We start from the raw sequence: 18,824 nt of genomic DNA, 5'->3' as shown, positions 1-18,824 counted from the left end.
CCGCAACAGGAGGAATGAGGGTGATATGTGTTGAGGAGTAATAAGGGTGGACAGGTGGGATCGGGTTGCACGCCGCAACAAGGAGGAATAAGGGTGAATATTGATATCGTTGTTCTTTATATAAGGGGATCAGGATGTGTGCTACATTAGTTGTTGTTACGTGTTCATATATGTTGAGGTCCATTATTGTGATGTTGAAACACCCTTAAGGATTGGTTATAGCTAAATACTAGTAGAACAGTTGGGTTCCAAATTTATTTAATGCCAGTTATTGCTTTAGTACATTTTGTATTTATTTTCTGTTTAGTATAAACTGTTGCATGTTGTATATGTTGTATGCCCCGTTGTAGCCACGTCATTATTTTATTGAGCTTAGGCTCGACACTTACAAGTACATGAGGTCGGTTGTACTGAACTGTACTCTGTACTTGTACAGATTTCGGAGCTAGTGGCTGATCGAGAGGTTGATTGCTGTTGCTGCGTTCCGGAGACCTAAGGTAGTCCTGCAAGCGTCTGCAGGCCCTGTCATCCCTTTCTATCCTATTTCATTTATGTTTTATCTACTTTCGAGACAAATGTAAACTTTTGTTCAGACCATTATTTGTAGTACTCGTAGACTGTTCGTGAGTTGTGACACCAAATTTGGGTGAATTTTATTTCGGCTTTCGTTATTAGTTTAAAGATAATCTTTTAAACTGTGTTCCTCCGTATTTATTACCGCTGAGCTACTTTTGTAAAATTTCAATTATGTAAAAGACAAAGGAAAAAGTGAAATATATTGTAATATTTGCTTGCCTAGCTAGTTCAATATTAGGTGCCATCACGGTCCCGATGGTGAAAAATTCGGGCCGTAGTACTCTACAATAAATTTAATTAAATTAGGGTATGTAGTACAATATGTATTTATAAAACATTGCAAGTTGCATACTGTTTTTTGTACTTGTAAACAAAATCTTCCTAAGCTATAACAAACTTGAATTTCTAGTGTCATCATTACAATGATGTGTTATAATAGGTAGATAGTATTGTACGTGGCTATTACAATAGAAAATTGTGCAAATTCACATTTGAGAAATAAATTCAAAAGGGCCCACATATTAGAAAAGCTGACATGCACCATTCGCGTTAGCAGGGATACAATAGCCACGTGCAAAGTGTACAAGCAAAAGAACAGATGCCAGTGCAAGCTAACATGTTGATGACACAGGCTCTTAAAGGAGCTCAATTATCCCTTCTAATATAAGAGGCTATAACAAACTTAAATTTCGAGTGTCGTAATTACAATGATGTGTTATAATAGGTAGATAGAACTGTACGTGGCTATTACAATAGAAAATTCTGTAAATTCATATTTGAGAAATAGAGAGAAATAAATTCAAAGGGGCCCACATATTAGAAAAGCTGACATGCACCATTCACGTCAGCAGAGATGCAATAATCACATACAAAGTGTACAAGCAAAAGAATAGATGCCAGTGCAAGATGACACATGCTCTTAAAGGAGCTCAACTGTCCCTTCTAATATAAGAGGCTATAACAAACTTGAATTTCTAGTGTCATCATTATAATAATGTGTTATAATATGTAGATAGTACTGTACGTGACTAGTACAATAGAAAATTCTGCAAATTCACATTTGAGAAATATAGAGAAATAAATTCAAAGGGGCCTACATATTGGAAAAGCTGACATATACCATTTGCGTAAGCAAGGATGCAATAGCCACGTGTAAAATGTACAAGCACAAGAATAGATGCCAGTGCAAGCTAAAATGTTGATGACATAGGTTCTTAGAGGAGCTTAACTGTCCCTTCTGATATAAGAGAAAATAACTAATTTAAGTATGTTCTATGAAACAATTGTTAGTAAAAGCATCTCCATCACCCACCGTCGTTAGGTGTTGTGTTCCGATCACATTGGGGGCAAGTGTGAAAACAACGGTAGGTTGGAGGGATTTTAAAAAAATGAAAAATCAGTCAACCTCTAGTCCACTCCCAAGTCGTCTTTCTCTTTTTCACATCGATCGTCTCAATTCACACAAATATGTTGAGTCTTAATCACTAAGTAATTCAGAAGAATCTAGTAAAGCCTCTAATATTACTCAATCAAAAAATCAGCGTGTCTTTTTCTTCATTAATTGATTTTATTTGGCCCCTATATAAGCAGGTCCAAGGAGGGGCTACTTGGCATCTTACTCTTGGTTATTTTTTGTTGCATAGACTACAATACTTTGTTTACTAAAAAAATAAGGAGACTGAATAGGGAAATGGCTGGGGAGGATTCTCATGATCTGATGAAGCTCCTTGGTTCTTCGGATCGTGACTTTCTCATTCGCAACAACGGTGACCAGGTATCTATACTTCAATAAATTCTTTGTGTTGTGCGTGTCTATTTATAAAATTTGAATATTCATTAACTTTTACTGTGTGTGTTATAAAGCAGGATTTTGGGTTTGTTCTGTGTGTGTGTTTTGAGTTTTTCTTCCAATTCTATAATAAATGCATGTTTCTACTAATGTTTTGGTTTAGTAAAGCAAATTATAGCAGAAATGTGGCAGATGATGTTGATAAATGATGAATTGGAGTATCTGATTGTAGTTTCTTGTTGTTCTTTTGGTTTAACAATCTCGACCCGCATAGGGCCCATTTAATGGGAAAGAGCTTGCTACCCTGAGATTCTCCATTCCCAAAGACCTCTGGTTAAGGGTGGAGGGATCGCATCTATCCACCATGTTCCTTGGTTGTAGTTTAATATGTGAGCAAATGGAAATTCGAGATACGCTATTCCTTTTTGTCTAAGTAAGAAATCTTCTTCTGAGATTGATCTCGGCCTTGGGCAATTTTTTGAGAATGTCCTGGAAAAAGTTTTTCAAAATTTGATAGATTACTTTCGAATGGAAATTCTTAAAACTGTTTGGATTGATTTGTTATTCAGAAAGAGAGATTTATGATTTATAACCCTTTACTTTGCCCACTGCGAGTCGGAGGAGGGGTAGAGGGAGGCCTAAGAATAAGTGGAGCGACAGTCTAGAGTTTCGCCTTGTCTTATCAGTAGTAATAGTACTAGTCGGGTATTTTCTTATTCCTAGTCCCTTGTTTTTATACAGTGTGTCATTATTATCGGTAGGATTGACACTATTCTTGTAGTTTCATATCCATGGATCTCTGTTATTACTCGCTGTAATATTTGCTTCCATTGCCTTACTACCTTGTTGTTGCCATAATTTCTCTATTGCTTCATTTTTAATGTTCTTGAGCTTACGGTCTTTCGGAAACAGTCTCTCTACCTTCATAAAGTAGGGGTAAGGTCTGCGTATACTCAATCCTTCTCAGATTCCACTTGTGAGATTTTACTGGGTTTGTTGTTGTTGTTGTTGTTGTTGTACTTTGCGAAGCTATCCACAATATTTTGCTCCACCTATGCTTTAGGAACGTCATAAAGAATATCCATAAGTCAACCTGAATAAGAGTTTGAGAAGTTTGTAACATGAAAGGTATGAAAATAATTTTAAATAAAATTTAAGTATTTTACAGGTTTAAAAAATAAGATGAAAGTACTTTTAAGAAAATTATGAACATGATAATAGGAGGGATTAAACATGTAATAATTAAATGAAAATATTAACATACATAAAAGATCAAAGTATATATTCAAGAGTTAGCGAGATATTGTGGAAGTAAGTTTGGGTTGATCTTGGTTACTTCTAGTCTTAATGGTTTTAGTTGGAATGAAAAAAAATCTCTTTTTGTTTTTTCTTTTCATTCTGTTTTGTTTTTCTGAAAACACTGTTAACCAAATAATTATGTTGTTCATTTCAAGGAAACTGTTGCAAAAAGTTGTTTGAGTCGGGTGGTCGGGTTTCGCGGGAATAGCTTTTCCTAACATTTGAAATATGATAATATGTTTGAAGTATAAGGTGTTTCCAAGAATAAGAAAGTGAGGTGTGACAGGAGTCATCTTTCAGAAGTGTTTTCTCTGACTTTTTTTGTTAATGTTCGAGTATCTTTGTGGTGGATTTTAGAACCACTATCTGATTTTGCCATTTCTGGTTTCTGTGGAAGACTAGAAGTACAACATTTTCAATGTAGTTCAATTGTATATGCTATGCATCTATTTTTCACATGCCTGACTTCTTAGTTTTATTGGTATAGACATGTGTGTTGGAAAAGGTCTAAGGTGAATTATGGAAATTAGTAGCTAGCTTCGATTAACAGATTAACTAATTTACGACAATTTACTCACATATATGAATCTCAGGTTAAGCTTGATGCTTTAAAGGAAAAAAAAGTTGGTTTGTATTTTTCAGCATCATGGTGTGGTCCATGCCAACATTTCACCCCGAATTTGGTAGAGGCGTACAATGAGCTCCTACCAAAAGGAGACTTTGAAGTTGTTTTCCTTACTGCTGACGAGGATGATAAATCATTTAAGGAGTACTTCTCTAAAATGCCGTGGCTCGCTGTCCCATTCTCTGATTCTGAAACACGTAAACGTCTGGATGAATTGTTTGCTGTTAAGGGAATACCCCACTTAGTGATCCTTGATGACAGTGGAAAGGTAGTGACAGATAACGGGGTTGAGATCATCCTTGAGCATGGGGTGGAAGGTTACCCTTTTACTCAAGAACGGCTAAATGAACTTAAAGAGCAAGAAGAAACAGCTAAAAGAGAACAATCTTTGAAATCTATCTTGGAGTCACAATCAAGAAACTATGTAGTTGCAGCTGATGGGAGGAAGGTTGATTCAAGATGCTGTTCTTTTTCCTGCATGTTTTATTCTTTTGTTGTTTAATTAAAATTTCCGTAACTACTATGTCTTGATTACTATTAGGTACCTGTTGCTGAGCTTGAAGGCAAGATTGTAGGCCTGTATTTCTCAATATCCTCTTTCGAAGAATGTGAATCATTTACTCGGATGCTGATCGATATGTATGACAAGTTGAAGGCGCAGGGGGAAAACTTTGAGGTTGTGATGATTCCCCTTGATGGTGAAGATGGTGATGAATCTTTTAAGAAAGAGTTTGCAAGCATGCCTTGGTATTCACTTCCCTTAAAAGACAGGACATGTGAGAAGCTCGCCCGGTACTTTGAGCTCTCTACCCTTCCTACCTTGGTCATCATTGGAACAGATGGGAAGACTCTTCATTCTAATGTTGCTGAAGCCATCGAGGAGCATGGCATCCTGGCATATCCTTTTACCCCTGAGAAGTTTTCTGAACTTGAGCAGATAGAGAAAGCTAAGCGAGAAGCACAAACACTGGAGTCAATTTTGGTCACTGGCGATCATGATTTCGTCATTGGAAAAGACGGTGAAAAGGTAGGAAGCTGTCATAGAACATGGATCCTTTATTTGCCTTTGCATACCAATATCGAACTGACATAGCTGTAGGTACTTTGTTCAGACCCCTCAAGTTTCCCAGTTAATTTAACAAAGGACTGCACCTATCTATTGCATATACGTTGTAAGCTGATTCTATGACATAAGTGATGTTTACATGAGATGTTGGAGCTTCAGAGTTCCTCAATCATCTGCTGATAAATAAAACAAGGTTTTCAGTATACAGTTTTTGGATTACTGTATAATTAACATGACACCTCTTTCTGTTGATGTCACTCTTTTCCTGAAGTACAACAAGTGACCAAAATTTTCTCTTTGTAGATTCTGGTGTCTGATCTTGTAGGGAAGAATATTCTCCTTTACTTCTCAGCACACTGGTGTCCGCCATGCCGTGCTTTTACACCAAAGCTTAAAGAAGCATATGAAAACATTAAAGCGAAAAGTGGACCGTTGGAAGTGATTTTCATATCTAGTGATCAAGATCAAGCCTCGTTTGATGACTATTTTGCTACAATGCCATGGCTGGCTCTTCCCTTTGGTGATGAAAGGAAGGCATCCTTGAGTCGCCTATTCAAAGTTCAAGGCATACCAACATTGGTTGCTATAGGGCCATCGGGCAAGACTATTACAACTGGAGCCAGAAGCATGATTATGCGTCATGGTGCTGAGGCTTTTCCATTCACCAAGGAGCGCATGAAGGAGATCGAGGCAGAAATTGCAGAGAAAAAAGAAAACAACTTGGATCCTGAGGTAGATCAAAAGGAGCAAGGCAAAGATGAAAAGAAACCAAATGAAGGATGGGTTTGTGATGGTGAAGTTTGTTCCAAAAGTTAATTTGTTTATTATGGTTCTTAGGTTTTAATCTTGTTTTATGACTATGTTGTACTACGTGTCTTTTTCAGACAGAACTATGTTTCATATAAGGCACATTTAATAAAGATCATTCTGTGGTACCGCAGTCCATATGCTCACTCCCTTCTGTAGATTCTCAGATCAAAGATCTTAGAATTGTTGAATGAGACGTGATGGCACTTAATCTTGACTGGATAAGCTAAGTCCATCTTGGTTTCAATTAATGTAAAGTTTCATGTTGATCTGGTGAGGAATTTTCACTTTCTCCATGGTAAAATTGCTCTGAAAGGAAAAAAGGGGATAGCAGACGAACTGAACATCTTTCATTTCTTTGCTTTATTTACCTACTCTATCAGTCTTTAGACATGAATTTTCTTTCAAAATCATTTTCTAGGAAGCATATTCGTGGGGTTTGAAATCGTTCTTTGTGAGGCACTTCTACCATGAAATTATTTGTTTTGTCTCTTTTGTGCAATGCAAGTTTTATTAAGCATTGGACCTGTATTTGATCCAGATTATAATGTCCATCTCCATGTTAATTTTTTCCTGTGTTGCTCAGTCATGTTTTTTGTGCAAAGGATATAATATTGGTTTGCAGAGTCGGATTTCAAACTTTTCATTTGCCAATCTCAAGAATTTTACTATGATAAGCTTTTTGAACGTTCAAAATCTTTGCTAAAAAATGCAATGGTTTTGGAGATATTCATTATCATACCAAAGAGAAGAAAATGCTGGAACTGTCCAGAGAAGTGTGTGTCTGCATATTCATCACAATTTGCTTTGAATTTGTTAGGCTTTCCAAGTCTTCCAATTTGCGATAATTTTCCATGAGTCAAATTTGATGACTAGAGTGGAAGTGGTTTTGTTTCTTGGAATATTAGAACTTGTGCTTTGTATGTGATTTACTGCTAATGAAATTGTAAAAACTTTAACTTGTCTATGTAAGTAATAATGTTTTTTTTGTGATCTTACCCTTATGGCAAGCCAAATGTTTTGGATGCTTGGTTCTGGAAGCATTTGTTTGTTGTACTCTATGATGTTGTGATTGAAGTTTTCTTGCAGCTCCTTTTTTCGTTGACGTTTCAGGACTGCCAGATCCAGAAACAACATCTTTAGGCTCTGGAAAGTTTTGTTTTGCAACCCTTGTCAAATAGCATTGAAGTTTTATGATTGTCAAATAGCATCAAACCTTTGATAGCTTTCTGTTCCAGAAGATGTGCTGATGCTTTTCTTAGATATTGAGTTCTCTCCAACAATCCTTGAAATCTATCTTGGATTTTCAATCAGTAAACTTTTTAGTTGAAGCTGATGAGAGGGAGGTTGATTCTAGATGTCGTTTCTTGTCAAGATTCTGCAATTTTACTCATGTTCTTTAATTTATAGCCTCGATGATATTTCACTATGTCCTGATAACAAGATTGTAGGCCTGTATTTCTCAATGACCTCATTCGAAGAATGTGAGTCATTTACTCAGAAGCTGATTGAGATGTATGACAAGCCGAAATCACAGGGAGAAAACTTCGAGATCGTGATGATTCCCCTTGATGATGAAGATGATGAACCTTTAAAGAAGGGGTTTGCAAGCATGAGTTTGGTTTTCACTTCCCTTGAAAGAGAAGACCTGTGACAAGTTGGCCCATTATTTTAAGCTCTCTATCGTTCCTACCTTAGTCATCATTGGAACTGACGGGAAGGCTCTTCATTTTAATGTTGCTGAAGCCCTGGAGGAGCATTGCATCCTGGCATATTCTTTTATGCGTGAGAAGCTTTTTGAACTTGAACAGATAGAGAAAGCTAAGCGAGAAGCAGAGACACTGGAATCGATTTTGGTCACTGGAGATATGTGATTCCATCATTGGAAAAGATAGTTAAAAGGTTAGATTCAAACATCACATCTTGGTGTTATTGTTATGTTCTATGATACATGGTCTAGGTACTTTGTTCAGATTTTTTCAGAATCCCAGATAATTTTACAAAATATGCACATATCTTTTGTTCTATACCCATACGTACATGTCTGTAAGCCAAATCCATTTAACATGAGTTATTCTTACATAAGATACTTGGAGCTTTGGAGTTTCACAATCATCTATCATTAATCAATTTAGGCATGAGATATACTTTCTGTACATGTCATTCACAATGCTTTGACTACTATATTATGATTAACATGACACCCTTTTTGTTGATATCTTGCTCTTATCCTTAACTAAAACAAGTGAACAAAATTTTCTGTTTGTAGATTCTGGTGCCTGATATGGAAGCATATTCTCCACCTTTCTGAGGCCGCCATGCCGTGCTTTTACACCAAAGCTTACAGAAGCACATAACAAAATTAAAACCACAAATGGTCTATTGGAAGTGCATATCTAGTGACCAAGATCAAGCCTCCTTTGATGACTATTTTGCTACAATGTCATGGCTAGCTCTTCTCTTTGGTGATGAAAGGAAGGCATGCTTGAGTCGCCTTTTCAAAGGGTGTGGCATCCCAATGTTGGTAGCTATAGCACCATCAGGAATGACTGTTCAAACTGGAGCCATAAATTTGATCATGTGTTATGGTGCTGATGCTTTTCCATTCACTGAGGAATATATAACGAGATTGAGGCAGAATTCAAAGAAAAAGCAAAGGGGTGGGCGGAGAAACTCAAGGACAAACTTCACCAGCATGAATTCTGCTTACTGAGTGTATATCTTACAATTGTGATGGATGCAGTGAGTCTGTAGGATATGCTCATTCTATTCTGAGTGACTCTTTTGCACCAAAAACGTGCTCTAGAAGAGAGAAAGGAAAGCAAAATGGATCCTGAGGAAGGCAAAGAGGAGCAAGAACCAAAAGAAGGATGGGTTTGTGATGGTGGAATTTGTTACAAAGGTTAATTTGTTATTATGGGTTGATGGTTTTAGTCTTGCTTTATGACTATGTTTTATTATACACGGCAAATATATTGTATGATGATGATCTATTCTTTGTTACTACAGTCCAAATGCTCCCAACTCCCTCCCAATCTAAAAATAAGTCTTAGAATAAGATGATTGACATGAAAATGATGTCACTTATCTGGACTGCAAAAGCTTTAATAATTTACACCAATTAGTTCTATAAGTTAAAATTTTACTTTTCTTCTTCTACTGATAACTTAAAATATTAATGTATACGGTGAAATCGGAGGGTCCAATTTCTCATTATCAAAGCACCTCGGAAGACCATCTCGAAGTCTCGAGGCTACAAGGTTAACGATCGAGTCTCCTCCCTCGAGGTTCGTCGGCACTCGGTCTTAGGATAATGTTGACCACGGCCACGGTAGAAACGGGGAATTCCCATGGCACGTGGCTAGGACTGACGGAGCCTAGAGAGCTACTCTAAGACCCGAGTCAGGGTGTCATCTAGTTGTCACGTCTCCGTACCTTTGTAATTAATGCTTGTTGTACTATGAAGGATTCCCCTCCTATATAAAGGGGATCCTCCCCATTTTGTAAACTCTGTTGCTCCACAAGAAATACATAAGAACATTCTCTTTGCTCTCTCATATACTCTCTTGATATTACTTACTTTCATTTATTATCTTCATATTGGTTCATCATTTATTGCTTATCATTGGCCATAAAGAGCCTTCGTTGATTCTTTCATAACTGTTAGCCCTACCCCGATCGCCCACGATAGCTCGAGCCTGAGCCCTGGAATCGATCTTGAGGCCCCAAATCGACAGGCTCGAGGCCCCGAATAGCTGGGCTCATCGGTTTGGTTATCACTTTGTTCCTTTACTCTTATTCGTCTCTAAGTCTTGCATACCTAGCATCAACTGCTTAACAAACTAGCATAAAAATATATCACGTATTTTTAGAGTCTCATCAACAAATTTAATTGTTATTACCATTTTTACGGTAAACAATTAAATATGTACAAGAAAAATTAATTTGATTGGTTAGTGAAAATCAAGTATAATGAGCTGTTCCCTCTGAAAGTACTAAGTAGTAATGGTTATGGACCAAAGATTGCTCTCATCTTTCAACTTATGGGGGTAGAGAACTCGTTAAAGAAATTACTAGTTGTACCTAAGCATGTTTTATCAGCCTCCTTCCCCCCCCCCCCCCCCCCCAAACCACCACTAAAAAAAGAAACAGAAATAAAGACAAATTTGTTTCTCTAAATGGAGTTTTACAAATGCTGTAGCTTTTCTCAGTAAAGACAAAGCAGCATATATAAAGGAATCCTGGAAGTTGAGGAATCAAGATTCCGCTGTCCACCTAAATAGTCGTATATAATTTCATTTGTCACTATCATATAGTGCATTTGATTACAATATTGTGCAACACAATGTAATAAAATGTTGTTCAAAGTTTGGTCTAGGCAGCTATAATACTTCTTATCCATGTTCGCAAGACAAAAGGCTAATTAAAAACCATTTGAGGGGATTAACTTATTCAATAATGCACTTAAAACCAATTTAATATGTATTTGTGACACGGCCGGCCAGCTTGAAAATTCAGATGAAATTGACCGGCAAGTGCTCAACATTCCCTGCTAAGATTATCCATTATCTTTAAGATAGAATCAAACAGAACATATCAAATGAAACATGTTATATACTGTACAGTTCTGAGGATATAAGAATCAGAACTGATGGCTATGGCAATTGATCAAGAAAGTTTCCCTCATGATCTCGCAGTTGTACTGTCATCAGAGGAAAGAGACTTTCTAATATGTGGAAATGGTGAACAGGTATGTATAAGTTTATTTTTTTAGAGTTCTTAACTTGCATACTTCCTCTATAGTCTTTTCTGAGTATATGAAAGATCGAATATGAACCAACTCGATCACCACTCTTATATACTTGTTTGTAGGTTAAGATTAGCAGCATAAAGGGAAAGATTGTGGGCTTGTATTTCTCCGGTTTGTGGTGTGGTTTATGTCGCCAGTTTACACCAAAGTTGGTTGAAGCTTATGAGGATCTTTATCCTAAAGGTGACTTTGAAATAGTGTTCATTTCATCCGATAAAGATAATGAATCATTTAATGAATACTTTGGGAAAATGCCATGGCTTGCTGTTCCATTTGCTGATGCTGAGGCGCGTAAGAAGTTAAAGCAGTCGTTCAAAGTAAGGGCAATTCCACATCTTGTGATTCTTGATGGGACGGGGAAAGTTTTGAGCAACGAGGGCGTCAAATTTATCAAACATTTTGGTCCTGAGGCCTATCCATTTACATCTGAAAGAGTAAATTACTTGAGAGAAGAAGAAGAGAAGGCTAAAGTGAATCAGTCTTTGAGGTCTATTTTGGTACATGAATCCCGTGATTTTTTGATTTCAAACGAAGAAAGCAAGGTAATAACTGTCTTCAAGTTGGATGATGTTTATGCATTTCAGGTTTTTGTGCTTAATTTTCGACATGCTTATTTTCAGATTGTTGTGTCTGATCTTGAAGGGAAAACAGTTGGCCTATATTTTGCTATGGCTTCTCATAAAGGGTGCAGGAATTTCACCTTGAAGCTAGCAGATGTATATAAAAAACTCAAACAAAAGAATTTTGAAATTGTGCTTCTATCTCTGGATGAAAAATATGAGGATTTTAATGAAGGGTTTGAAGCAATGCCATGGTTGGCTTTATCTTTCAAGGACAAGAACTGTGAGAGACTCGTTAGGTACTTTGAACATAAACTTCTACCGCAGCTAGTTGTAATTAGTCCAGATGGGAAGACTCTGCAGCAAAATGCAGTTAAACTTGTTGAAGAATATGGTGATCAAGCCTTTCCTTTCACCCAAGAAAAGCTTATTACTTTGGCTAATCTAAAGAAGGAAAAACTAGAAGCACAAACATTAGAGTCTATTCTTGTTACTGCAGATCGAGATTTTGTCATTTCGAATGGTGGTTTAAAGGTAAGTTCTCATAGCTTAAAATGAGTGTATTGAAAATGTAAATTCATTTTGTTTGCTAATCATGCTATTGTTTTCTGTTCTTGTTTTAGGTTCCTGTGTCTAAACTAGTGGGGAACAACATTGTACTGTATTTTGCAGCTCAGTGGAGTCTTCCAAGTAGAGAATTTCTACCTAAACTCATCACTACATACCAAGAAATCAAGAAGAAAGATGAAACATTTGAAGTGATTTTCATCTCTAGTGATCAAGATGAATCTTCCTTTAATAACTTATTTTCAAGAATGCCATGGTTAGAACTCCCTTTCGACGATGACAGGAAGGCGTTTCTATGGCGCAGATTCAACATAGTAGGCATTCCGGTGGTCATAGCAATTAGTCCTAGTGGCTGCACTGTGAATACACAAGTAAGACAGCTGTTAGAGACACATGGTGCAGGAGCCTATCCCTTCACAGAAGAACACATAAAGAATTTGCAGCAACGCCTCGATAAAACTTCAACAGGTTGGCCCAAAAAAGGCAAAGATGAAATTCACAATGAGCATGAACTTGCATTAATACATCAGCAAGTTTATCTTTGCAGTGGGTGCAAGGAGATGGGGTATGGTTGGTCTTTCTTCTGCAAACGTTGTGATTATGGGCTACATCCAAAATGTGCTCCAAAACAAGAAGAAATGAACTGAAAGCAAATGTTTGATGAGAAGCCCTCAAGCCCCTTTTAGTAATAGATCCACTTTAACTTTGTGACCTCTAATTCATCTTGTGATTAGACATCCAATTTGTGTAATTTTGTATCATTTTATGCCTGAGCTTCTAGTATATGTAACAGTCTAGTGCCTCTTGTCACGCTAGTGATTATTTTTTGAGATTATGGTATGTGCACCAACGGTCTAATTTTCTTATACTATCACGTTAAGTTGACATATAATAAGTAACTTTTGGCATAACCTACAACATAGAATAATAACATGCTATATGTCACGTCCTTAGTTTTGAACTAAGTGTACGTGCGACACTTGACAACTTTCTCACGATCTTGCACAACTCTCGCACGTTTTTGCTATGCCAAGTCAGCCTAAAATATTACACTCAAGATCGTTAAAGGAATGTTAGATAAGAAAGACAAGAGAAATTTGTCAAATGAAGCTTTTTATTATAGAGAACTTTATTGTTTTGCTTCATGAGTTACAAATGGATATCTCCAGTTATATACTAATCTCCCAGGGGCTAGTGAGTAAATAAAAATTATTACATAAGTTCCTTATTATTTACAAGTCCCCTCTCTAGAATTCTCTACATAGTTAGAATCTTCCAAGGACTGTCTTAGTAAATCCGTAGGGTTCTAGGGTCTTCCTAGGAAATCTCTATATTTCTCTAAAACCTTCCTACAAGTGCTAGCCTCTTTCCTATGTAAGCTTTTCATATGAAAACATATATGCTAAGTGACACCTACGTGACATGATGATATGGTTGATCATGACATATAACTATTAAATTGCACCGATAGAGTAAAAATTCTGGTAGCGTATAGCAATTTGAACTCTTTATTTTTTAAGCTTTGGTTCTTTAAATGGCCATCTGCTGCTTCACCTTCAAGGTTTCATGCCTGCTTTATTAATCACTAACCTAAGTGAAGTTTCTGAATACCTTAAACTGGCTTATCAAGGGGCATATACAACTAATAAAAGGAGCTAACAAAAATGTAAAACCTATAATTGAAATCTTATCTACCCATAGTCACTAGTCTCCAACAGATTGAAACTTCAAAGAAAAATTCCATAAAGCCCATATGTTGTCTCTTCAATGCTCTTTTTAGTTTGTGGCTATTATTTTCCTTATGCCCACATAAAAAGTATTACTCCCTATATTCAGTTTATGTCAACTTATTTCCTTTTTGGTCGGTTCTAAAAAGAATGAACCTTTTCTAAATTTGGTAATAATTTAGCTTAAACTTACAACTCTACCCCTAATGAGAATTTTTTATAACCACACAAATACTCTGGACCTCATTTGAACTTGTTTAGGACCGCAAATTTCAAAAGTCTTCATTCTTTTCTTAAACTCCGTATCCAGTCAAACAGGTTCACATAAATTACATAAATTAGAAGGGAGTAAAAAAAAATTGAGAAAAAATTGAGGACAGGATATTTCAAATCACTAAGTTACTAACAAATGGATGGCTGAAAATTGAAATCTACCCAAAAAGAAACCCACAACAAGCATTTCATCTCCTCTACCACAGAGATAAAGTTAAGCTTTGAGGAAAAACAGATTCAGGGAAAAACAGTTGAAAAGAAGAAGAATAATGGAAGCTCTGTTATCTTCTACTACTCTTCAACTCAAACCCCTTCACACTCCCTCTTCTTTCTCTTCTCTTCATTCTCCATTTTCTTCATGTTCTGTGCTTAGATTAAAGGGTAGTAGAAAAACTGAAAATTACATTCAAAGGAGCCAATTTTCCACTGTTTTGCCACTTAGAGTCTCTGCTAGTTCTCAAGCTGCTCCTGTTGAAACATCAACAAGCACTTCTATTCCTTCTGAAATGAAAGCTTGGACTTACACTGATTATGGAAGTGCTGATGTTTTGAAGTTTGAGTCCAATGTTTCAGTTCCAGAAATTAGGGAAGATCAAGTCTTGATTAAGGTTGTTGCTGCTGCTCTTAACCCTGTTGATTTTAAACGCCGGCTTGGAAAATTCAAGGCCACTGATTCTCCACTTCCTGTAAGTTTAGGCACCCTTTTCTTTTTATCTTGAGTTTGGTTTGAATTCCATGTTTAACTTGTAAATTTGCATTTCTCATCACTTGTCTCATAGTGTTTTTGCAAATTCAACTATTTTTCTATGTACATTTTACTTCATGAGTAGAGGTTCACTACTAGTGTCTAGATTTCTGTGACTTAAATTTTGCGTTAGAAATCATTGGAGGCTTTGAAGATATAATTAATTAAATAAAATTATTATCTCTAATTTATATGATGCCATGATTGTCATGCAATTTAACGTTGTATCAGAGCAAGCACAGATCCTGGGTCCAAATCTCTCCATCATCTATTATGTAGAAGAAAAAAATTATGTGTTTGGCCCATGAAAAAAAGATCAAACGCACGTGAGTAGGCATTTTGAAGTTATAATTAAGTAAACCAAAGTATACCCTATGTAATAGTTTAAATTTGTAGATGAGATGGTCAAATAATTCAACAGTAACATATGACAAAATTGCAAAATATTTTCTATTGTGTGGTTCTAATAGTTGTAAAATATGTGTTTATTTTTGTGTAGACTGTGCCAGGTTATGATGTTGCTGGTGTGGTAGTGAAAGTTGGCAGTGAAGTAAAGGGGGTAAAAGTAGGGGATGAAGTGTATGGAGATATACATGAGAAAGCATTAGATGGACCAAAGCAATTTGGATCTTTAGCTGAGTTCACTGCTGTAGAGGAGAAACTAGTTGCTTTGAAACCCAAGAATCTGAGTTTTGCAGAGGCTGCTAGTCTTCCCCTAGCTATTGAAACTGCTTATGAAGGTCTTGAGAAAGCTGGATTCTCTGCTGGCAAATCTATTCTTGTTTTGGGAGGTGCTGGTGGTGTTGGATCCCTTGTAATCCAGGTATGAAAATTTAGTTAAATCATTTGAATGTATTAATTCAGTTCTAGAAAAGGAGTTAGTTCTAGACAAGGTGGGTTGCTCTGATGTGATGGTAAGCACCCTCCACTTCCAACCAAGAGGTTGTGAGTTCGAGTCACCCCTAAAGCAAGGTGGGGAGTTCTGGAAGGATGCCGAGTTTCTATTGGAAACAGCCTCTCTACCTTAGGGTAGGGATAAAGGTCTGCGTACACACTACCCTCCCCATATTTACTGTACAATGCTAGATATCGATGATAGTGTAATGTGCATTTTCATGTGTCTGCCTGCTAAAAATGGAAGCTGAATTATCACATTTTCTGTGATTAGATCGCTAAACATGTATTTGGTGCTTCAAAAGTAGCAGCTACCTCCAGCACAGGGAAGTTGGAACTCTTGAAAAGCTTAGGAGCTGATTTAGCTATTGACTACACCAAGGATAATTTTGAAGATCTGCCTGAAAAGTTTGATGTGGTTTATGATACAGTTGGTAAGAACTCTGTTGCAACTTATACAATATCCAATCTAGTATAGACACTGGCAGGACAAAATGCATATCCAAATTTAAAGGATACGAGGAACACCAAGACATGCTCGACACTCGAGTTAATTGCACGTACCATCACTAAACTTTATCCACTATAATAACAAGTCACAAAATTATATGTTTCTCCTCACATTAAAATAATTGAACTTTACGCACTACATTAAATTGAACTTTAACCACTATAACGGTAAAGGTCGTTGACAGCCAACTTTTCATTTAAAACTACAGGTCAGGGCGAAAAGGCGGTGAAGGCAGTGAAAGAAGGTGGAAGTGTAGCAGTGCTAACAGGGGCAGTAACTCCACCCGGTTTTAGATTTGTAGTGACATCAAATGGAGAGATGTTGAAGAAACTGAACCCATACTTAGAGAGTGGGAAGGTGAAACCAGTAATTGATCCAAAAGGACCATTCCCATTTGATAAGGTTGTGGAAGCTTTCTCTTATCTTGAAACTGGCAGAGCTGCTGGAAAAGTTGTCATTCATCCCATTCCTTGAAAGTTAGCTCTCATTTTGTACAATTTCTAAATTGAGGCTACCTTAGGAAAAGGAAAAGTTTTTGTTCCTCTAAGACAACAATAACATGTATTGTGCTTGTTGGACATAGTGAAAATAGATTCCAAAGGAGGATTTTCGTGTGCACTCTTTCTGGAACATGCTTTTCGTATTTTGTGTTTACTAACCTTTGAATTCTTAGCAGAAGGAAAAAAAAATTACTCCAATAATAAAAGGTTTTACCAATCGTTGCGTAAGTGCTAGTAGTTCTTTGAAAAAAAAACTCAAAGCCCGAAGAGCTAGCTAGAATAGTTGTCATGTTTACTAAAATAGTTGTTTCAAAAAGTATTTACTTATATTAAAAAATCAAGGAAAAATAATTAACTATCTCCACCTTTATCTTTGCTCTAAAAAAATGTACAGAGAGATTAATATAGTGAAAATAAGAATAGTAATAAACTGAGATAAATAAATAAATAAGCACGATTTAGTCACATTATTTTAATGGGTGTGCAAAAGCCAAATATGAGAAGTAAAAGGAACGGAGGGAGTAAGGCTGATTTACATAAATAGCCACTTTTGTGGGTATTTAGAAGTTGATCACTTTTCCAAAGTTAGATTAGTGATATGAGGTTTCGAAATGACCACCTAATTTGAAGTTAAAATTCAAAATTAATAGTCAAACCACATGTCTTATTGAATTCTAAATACAAGGCCGGAAAAGTGGCCTGCTGGTGTAAACAACCCAAAAAATAATTAGAAAAATGTATACGGTCAAAATCAGGGAAGACCGATTTGAGGCTTCTGCGGCAGTTCAAGTCCGGCCTCAATGGAATCAAAGCTCGGTTCAAGGCCCATCCCCAAAGCACTCACCTCGGCAGGGTACGTCGAAGGCCCACTATGGTCGATCTCGGGGCAGTATAATCGATGATCCTCATGGAAAGGCGGGAAAGCTCCCAAATATACATGTTTAGAGCTGACTAGGTCTGCAAGAATAGTACAAATCCGTACTAAGTTGTTTTACAGCTGTACCAATAGCATTTTCTCGTTATTATTAGTCATGTACTATGTGGGGATCCCCCCCTATATAAAGGAGACATTTGTCATTTTGTAAGGGATTTGCATTATTACACAACATATTTAATACAATACAACATTCTCTGCTCTTTGCTAACACAACTATTCTTCAAATTTATTGCTTATTCTTTCATTGTTCATTTATTATTCTTCATTTATTGCTCATTATTGACCGCAAAAGGTCATCTTTGAGGCCCCCATTATCGTTGATTCACCACCAATTGTTCATTGCTATTAGCCCCGTTTAGACCTCGAGGCCTTCTCCAGCCAACTCGAGGCCCAGCCTTGTGACCCTATTGGTTTGCATTTCTTATTTTCTTCACAAACACTTAGCATCTATCACCTAACAACTAATATAGAAATAAATCACGAATTTTTAGAACTACAATATCAAATATAATTGTAATTACCATTTTTAAGGTAAACAGTTTGGCGCCCACCGTGGAGCTAAAAATAATAGTGATTGTTTTGGTGCTAGTTTTCTTACAACACACGTTACTCTTCACACTTTTTCTTGTCAAAGATTCTTTGATTTCTGGCTCAATCATGTCTAGCACGCAAAATGCACCTCTTCACGACAGTGAAAGACTTGGAGAAAATAGCAGCGTAGGGGTGGGTGTACCACCTGTAAACCCTGAGGGAGTACCAAACGTGGAGCTAGTTGATATCAGCTCCCACAATGTCCTTAACACGGAAGCAGGCACATACCCCGTACGGAATAGACACAAGGAAGCCCAGGATGGAGGCCAAGAAGCACGAGGGATGGAAGAAGGAGGAGTCAACCTCCAAGTCATTTTTGAAATGCTGAAAGCACAACAAGCGGCTATTGCTCAGCTGCAAAGTTAACAAAAAACTCCAAGCACGGCAGCGCCGAAAACGGCCCCTCGAGTTGAGAAGGCACCGGAGAGATCAAGTAACAACGGGTCGGCAACGGACCCCACTATTATGAAGATGCTCGAGGACCTCACCAAAAGGATTGAATCAGGGTAAAAGAAGATAGATGCTAATGATAAAAAGGTGGAGACTT

General features: G+C 37.0%; 3 protein-coding genes and 1 pseudogene across 3 annotated transcripts; all 4 read left to right on the top strand.

The window, feature by feature from the left end:
* Positions 1–1,784: 1,784 nt before the first annotated feature.
* Positions 1,785–6,300, top strand: LOC107821493 (putative nucleoredoxin 1). Its single transcript, XM_016647927.2, has 4 exons — positions 1,785–2,350; positions 4,258–4,737; positions 4,831–5,316; positions 5,659–6,300. Exons 1-4 carry the CDS (start codon positions 2,267–2,269, stop codon positions 6,169–6,171), a joined length of 1,563 nt encoding a protein of 520 aa, XP_016503413.1. The 5' UTR covers positions 1,785–2,266; the 3' UTR covers positions 6,172–6,300.
* Positions 6,301–6,445: 145 nt separating this feature from the next.
* On the top strand, positions 6,446–9,165 carry LOC142174755 (putative nucleoredoxin 1; annotated as a pseudogene).
* Positions 9,166–10,551: 1,386 nt separating this feature from the next.
* LOC107821494 (putative nucleoredoxin 1) lies at positions 10,552–12,934 on the top strand. The gene is made up of 4 exons (XM_016647928.2): positions 10,552–10,912; positions 11,035–11,514; positions 11,593–12,066; positions 12,156–12,934. Exons 1-4 carry the CDS (start codon positions 10,814–10,816, stop codon positions 12,744–12,746), a joined length of 1,644 nt encoding a protein of 547 aa, XP_016503414.1. The 5' UTR covers positions 10,552–10,813; the 3' UTR covers positions 12,747–12,934.
* A 1,236-nt stretch (positions 12,935–14,170) lies between these two features.
* LOC107821492 (2-methylene-furan-3-one reductase-like) lies at positions 14,171–16,867 on the top strand. The gene is made up of 4 exons (XM_016647926.2): positions 14,171–14,785; positions 15,344–15,667; positions 16,013–16,172; positions 16,458–16,867. The coding sequence occupies exons 1-4, from the start codon at positions 14,369–14,371 to the stop codon at positions 16,721–16,723; spliced, it is 1,167 nt and encodes a 388-aa protein (XP_016503412.1). The 5' UTR covers positions 14,171–14,368; the 3' UTR covers positions 16,724–16,867.
* Positions 16,868–18,824: the final 1,957 nt, after the last annotated feature.

Source organism: Nicotiana tabacum, chromosome 20 (assembly GCF_000715075.1).
Source record: "Nicotiana tabacum cultivar K326 chromosome 20, ASM71507v2, whole genome shotgun sequence".
NCBI lineage: Eukaryota > Viridiplantae > Streptophyta > Magnoliopsida > Solanales > Solanaceae > Nicotiana > Nicotiana tabacum.
The sequence above is the reverse complement of the archived record's forward strand: the minus strand, read 5'-3'. Positions and strand labels throughout refer to the sequence as shown.